This window comes from Micromesistius poutassou, assembly GCF_964030765.1.
Source record: "Micromesistius poutassou genome assembly, chromosome: 3".
In the NCBI taxonomy this organism is placed as follows: Eukaryota; Metazoa; Chordata; class Actinopteri; order Gadiformes; family Gadidae; genus Micromesistius; species Micromesistius poutassou.
The window spans coordinates 16163148-16169979 of NC_140273.1; the positions used below are offsets into that span (position 1 = coordinate 16163148).

General features: G+C 42.2%; 1 protein-coding gene across 1 annotated transcript; it reads right to left on the reverse strand.

Moving 5' to 3' along the window:
* Window positions 1–835: 835 nt before the first annotated feature.
* Window positions 836–2397, reverse strand: LOC311341277 (serine/threonine-protein kinase/endoribonuclease IRE2-like). The gene is made up of 3 exons (XM_084466177.1): window positions 2300–2397; window positions 1751–1818; window positions 836–1663 (listed from the first exon to the last, which is right to left on the reverse strand). Exons 1-3 carry the CDS (start codon window positions 2325–2327, stop codon window positions 1481–1483), a joined length of 279 nt encoding a protein of 92 aa, XP_084322303.1. The 5' UTR covers window positions 2328–2397; the 3' UTR covers window positions 836–1480.
* Window positions 2398–6832: the final 4435 nt, after the last annotated feature.

The following is a 6832-nucleotide window of genomic DNA, read 5'->3' on the forward strand; positions in this document are numbered from 1 at the left end:
GGTTTGGTGGCAGAGATGATTATTTGGGAGGTTGCACTATTCGTCTTGTGAGAGGGAGACGGAGCCGGTCAGTGAGCTGCGGAATTGGTAGAGGAGGACGGGTGTTCTTTTCTTACACGTACCCCCGATACCGTTTTCGTAGCCTAGAAGTTGCAAATTCTACAGTCCCAGTTCCGACTGATACATCTACACCAGTGACAGTGATGCATACCTAGTATGTGTGTGCTTGTTATTCTGTGGTGAAAAAGTGGTTGTCTCGGTTTTGGCTGGAGTTTTCATTCATGTCTTTAATTGCTATTTGATAGATTTAATCAACTACATTTGGCGGTGTTAGGGGTTCTGACATTTTTTTGGTGATAGCCATAACGATTGTAATTGTAGAAAACGTAGAGAATGTGCTTTAAGGAATCACTGCAATGATCATCTAAAGAGTGCTAATCTAAAGAGTGGATTTGGGGATTTCTGTGTTTTCCTTTGCCTGTGTTACATTATGAGACATCTAAACCACTGTAATCAAATGACCCCATCTTTCTCATATAGCAACTGTTTTTTCAGTGCTCTGATTATTAAAATGTAGAATTGAAAGCAAATACCCTTTTCTATGATTTCTTATGCAACGATCAATGGAACCTAATGATGAAATAAAGTTTTCCTCTCACATATATCACGTGGGTTCATTAGAGCATCAATTTATTCACTCCAGAACTGCGTAAATGACACATTCATTGCGACACCTTCCTAGGACCAGTACAGTGCAGATAAGTTCCCCTCAAAAGGGCTTTTCATAGGTCTACATAGGCTCACATCAACTAGCAACAGCCACGTACATAAAACGTTGGAGTATAAAGCTTAGCATTAAAAAAAAAATGGGTTGGTATCACAAAATATAACAATAGATTTCTATTCCCCTCATTCTCTGGCGTCAATGTAAAAACAACTTCAACCTATTGTAAAAAAATATGCCTACGCACGTGGTTCAGTCAGTGTATTACAACTACCATCAGTAACCAAAGAGCCCCCAAAGTAACAATGAAAATACATTCAATACACGTGGAGCCACACGGGCATGTGGCCCTCGTGCCTGCGCAAATACCATGAGGATGCAAATCACCACAATACACTTTGCGTCTGAAATGTTTCAAATTAAAAGCGTGGTTGATGTTGTGCAATAACGCAACACGTTTGAAAGTACTAATGTCAGGGGTAAAAAGGGGCAAATACCTCAAGTGTATAAAATGGAAAGCCGCTATAAAATTCAGCCCTTGGTGGAGTGCTCTTGGAATCAGAGCAATTTAAACTTCATTTCCAAAACATACCTGATGTGCAATGTGGGTTTTTCTCCACCAGTCCTTAATCACTCTCTGAAAACCCAAGGGTTTTAAAAAATTAAAAAAATACATACAGCGCATGTAACTTCTGGTAGTACAAAAACATCTATGAAGTGTAAAACTCGCGCCGTGCACGGGGCCACGAGTGAACGCTATTTGGCAATAGGGGGCAAATAGTAAGGGTGGAATAGTCTTTCATGGGCGCAGATGTGCAAAGCGTTGTGGGTGTGGAGCAGTAACCGTGGAAACCGCGAGGTGAAGTAACCGACGAATCCTTCCGGCACCTCGCCCAGGGTCTCCTGTACCTCCTTGGGCAGCTCGTGATAGTGGTGCTTCTGTTGGGAGACACAAAAGGGGCCCGCAGCGGTCACGGACACTGAGAGTAACAAAGCATTTGTTTTTGGTCGAGGTCGTCAGCTCACCTTATTCCTCATGGCCCTCAGAAGGTCTCTGACCGAGTTGCCCTTGTAAGTCCGGAACTTTCTCAGATCTGCGACAGGAAAGAGCGTACGTTTGATTTAGATTCGTTTATATGATGTTATATTAAATGAATACTCTCGTCACGGGAAGATGATGACAATATAAAGGAAGGGGGGGATTAAGGCTGTTTGTGCTTGGCTGATAAACATGTCTGATTAAATGTTAATAGGCCAGCAGCACAGTGAACATCGGGGGAAACGGTTTAAAGAAAAATCAACATTCAATATGAACGCAAGCAAAAAGCCAGGAAAGAGCAGCTTCAACCTCCAACACCAAAGTACTCAAATAAAGAGGCGTCATGAGAAGTGAGGAATAAGATGATAGACAGATATTAATTAGTCCTTGCGGAAAATTGATCTGCGCCATACAGTACGTCTGATACACTTATTTGACAGAAAGGGAGAATACAGAAGACAGTGCATGGTGTATATTCCAACATCGACATATACATTTGAGTGAGTGAGTGAGTGAGTGAGTGAGTGAGTGCGTACCCGTCTGCAAAGGCACAGAGATGTGCATCCTCCAGTTGGTTCGCACCACCGCTCTGCCCGCCGTCTCCAGCCTCACCACGATAGCACCCTCCCCTGGTTCCTTCTCTATATGGTCACTCACGTCCTGCACACACGCACACACACACACACACACACACACACACACACACACACGCACACACACACACACATTTTCCATGCTTTGTAATGTATCACAATAGGGTTTATCGACACACTTCTTTTTGTGATTCATTAATAATTCATTGTGAAGGAGACACCACACTCACCTGGAAGAACAGTAGCTGCTTCTCAGGAATCCAAAAGAAGGGGTGTTTGAGCACACAGGAAGTGTTTTGCATTGTTTTTTGTTTAGGTGACCGCTGGAAGGATCACCCGCCAGACTCGCATCATCTGGAACGACAACAGCCCGACATGGAGGGAGACTCTAACTTTTCCACCCCTGAGGTGGGTTCCCTCCCTGAGACTGCAGGTTTGGGACAGAGACAGATTCTGGTTTGGTGGCAGAGATGATTATTTGGGAGGTTGCACTATTCGTCTTGTGAGAGGGAGATGGAGCCGGTCAGTGAGCTGCAGAATTGGTAGAGGACGGGTGTACTTTTCTTACACGTACCCCCGAAAACCTTCTCGTAACCTAAAGGTTGCAAATTCTACAGTCCCAGTTCCAACTGATACACCTACACCAGTGACAGTGACGCATACCTAGTATGTGTGTGCTTGTTATTCTGTGGTGAAAAAGTGGTTGTCTCGTTTTTGGCTGGAGTTTTCATTCATGTCTTTAATTGCTATTTGATAGATTTAATCAACTACATTTGGCGGTGTTAGGGGTTCTGAATTTTTTTTGGTGATAGCCGTAACGATTGTAATTGTAGAAAACGTAGAGAATGTGCTTTAAGGAATCGCTGCAATGATCATCTAAAGAGTGCTAATCTAAGAGTGGATTTGGGGATTTCTGTGTTTTCCTTTGCCTGTGTTACATTATGAGACATCTAAACCACTGTAATCAAATGACCCCATCTTTCTCATATAGCAACTGTTTTTTCAGTGCACTGATTATTAAAATGTAGAATTAAAAGCAAATACCCTTTTCTATGATTTCTTATGCAATGATCAATGGAACCTAATGATGAAATAAAGTTTTCCTCTCACATATATCACGTGGGTTCATTAGAGCATCAATTTATTCACTCCAGAACTGTGTAAATGACACATTCATTGCGACACCTTCCTAGGACCAGTACAGTGCAGATAAGTTCCCCTCAAAAGGACTTTTCATAGGTCTACATAGGCTCACATCAACTAGCAACAGCCACGTACATAAAACGTTGGAGTATAAAGCTTAGCATAAAAAAAAAATGGGTTGGTATCACAAAATATAACAATAGATTTCTATTCCCCTCATTCTCTGGCGTCAATGTAAAAACAACAACTTCAACCTATTGTAAAAAAATATGCCTACGCACGTGGTTCAGTCAGTGTATTACAACTACCATCAGTAACCAAACAGCCCCCAAAGTAACAATGAAAATACATTCAATACACGTGGAGCCACACAGGCATGTGGCCCTCGTGCCTGCGCAAATACCATGAAGATGCAAATCACCATTATTTTCGACTTCAGAAGGTGGGGCGGGCTGCGCAGAATTCTATGGCGCTATGGTTGCAACTTGCCATCGATTACACGACCTGGCCATTATTTCATTTTCTGTAACATCCACGCATATATCCTGCATTTAATACATGTACACGTTATATGCACAATATGCACAATATTCTGAAAAAAGCCGGCCCTAACCCTAACCCGAAACCTCAGACCCCGCCCTCCCTGCCCTCGGGCTCCGAGAAGGCCAAGTTTCGGTGTGGGGGTCCCAGTTAGGCCCTAGAATAAGGTAGTCAAGTTTCAGGGTGGTAGGACCTTCCTGTCTCAAAAACTTTCTTTCCACCACATTCTGATCCACTAGGTCTTCCACCAACACAATCTCACCCCTATTCGTCAGATGCTTGACGATTTCCCACGTACCCTAAACGTTGTTTAACGACGTCTAGGGTACCCCCCCCCCCCCCCTCAACGCAAGGGGTTGTTGAGGGGGGGGGGGGGGGGGGGGGGGGGGGGATCGCGGACGAGCGCTATTGCGGGCGCGAGGGCACTCAGAGGGCACTTTTTAATACGAGAACTAAACCCCAGCCTCTTTCATTTTAAAATAGTATGTTAAAATTTTTAATGAATATAAATGAAAAGATATGCTTGTCGTGTGTATTTATACACACACGACTTGTTATGTAGGGTAGGCTACAGATGTGCGTGCCTAACTGCCTATGTAGTTGGAGAGTAGGCTATTATAACGAATAATAATAACGAATGAGCGAGACATTACACAGATTAGAATAGAAACACACACACACACACACACACACACACACACACACACACACACACACACACACACAGAAAACTGGGTTGTTTGTCCCACCAAAGCCAGGGTAAGGGAGTGGCGCCCCCCAGTGGTCTCTAGGAAACGTTCCACGAAAGGGATGTTTGCTTACCTCGTGGACCCCAGGAAGACTAGCGAACTGCTATGGCATAAGCTAATAGGGATCCTTTAATAACTAACAATAGCAACATACTGTGGCCACTATGCATGCTGTGTGTGCGAAAACTTTTCAAAAGAAAAACCATAGAATCATTGATAAAAAATCAAGAAAAAACGTCTGTGTTGTGTGTGTGTGTGTGTGTGTGTGTGTGTGTGTGTGTGTGTGTGTGTGTGTGTGTGTGTGTGTGTGTGTGTGTGTGTGTGTGTGTGTGTGTGAGCGTGTGTGAGCGCGCTTATTAGGTTGATGAATCACAGAGACCTTTTTGATTTTATTTGAATAATGATTCAAAGCCTCCTAATGAGCCTGATTTTTGTTTTTCGTTTGAAGGGTTTATGGTTTGGGGGGTTGTCAAATCGGATAGCATTAATCCGATATGAAACTGTAACAAATAGTAAGTATTTGTAAGAGATCCATTCTGGGTCATCAGTTTGCTTACCTGTGTTAAATGGGTACAATTTGGAACCCTCTTATTGCCTCTAACAATATAACATGTTAAACAATGTCTAACAATAAACAATAGGCCTATTTATGGAATGACAAAAGAATTCCGTAATATAATAGGCTTAAGCACAGAATAACACAAAGCACAAGCACAGAATAACACAATCAACCACTCATTGTCATTTATTGGAAGGAAGGGATCAGATTGCTTTTACTCGCAAGATACGTCTTTGTAGAGCACACGTTTTCAAAGAAATTCAAACTGTGATAACAAAACTTTAGCTGGAAGGAAACTAAGCAACTTTATGTCAATCATTCGAGGGCAGGGTAATGATTCCTTTAAAAAACAAGGGTCCTCATTGTACTGCACACGTTTTTCAAAGACAATCAAACCAAAGTGAAATGAATACGTTCACACAGGGACAAGCACACACTCGCACGCAAAACACGTCGCTAGCGGATACCATCCTAATAAACCCCTCATGAAGAACGGACATGACAGCAGAATGCTCAGACGACAGTGGAAGGGTCAGACTTACGACATATTCAATAATTCACCGCCACGGCCCGTGAACTGCTCCACTAGAATCGTTCATCACTACGGGGCCCCCGCACCCCCGCTAGGTGGAGGGGCCATAACCACTTCTTTAATATACACATTCATTTAGTATGCCTTTCTGTGTGTCCAATTGAACATTTCTACTTTGGAATGACTGGTTTGGTCATTGAACAATCCCTTGTTTGACGCTCCTAATTGGTAATTGGCTCCTAATTGGTAATTGGCTCCTAATTGGGTTGAAATACACCTTTTTAGTAAGAACAATAAAGTAGATATAATACGCAATTTGTGCTTCATAATATTTGTGTTAATATTTGTGTGAAGAATTATGCATGAATATAATAATCTATATACACAAGTTAAAAAGCACTGAGGGTTGGTTGGATCCGCTATTGTTTACACAGAAGCAGAGATGGTCACACACGTGAAAAGCGTACATATTTCCTATCCATCCAAGATGTTTACCCCCCCATCACTGTCAATTCTGTTCAGATAGCACTTTTAGGACACCTGCTTTTTTCAGACAAGACAAGTTCAGATTCCTGTATGCTGGACTTCATCAGTAATAAGTAATTGGTTACTACCTAACCTGATGGACAAGTTTAACAATAAATAAAATAAGGAATGTATGGTCATTTCCTTGTTCCTTTAAGCATAAAAGCAGTGGAGAAAACAACAGGTCATCAGACATTGAGAGAAGTCATTGACAGGTGAGTCAAAATTTATCATTTAATTGAAGCATGGTTTCTTGCAGACTTTAAAGGTACAATATGTAACAAATGTAGTCATATATTGACCATGATATTCCATCAGAGTTCAGGAGCCATTGTCGAGATATTGGCTTCTCCGACAACAATGCTGCAGCCCATATGTTCTCCTTTAAATGTCTGTTATCCATCACGTTAGCTTGACTAGTCTTAATG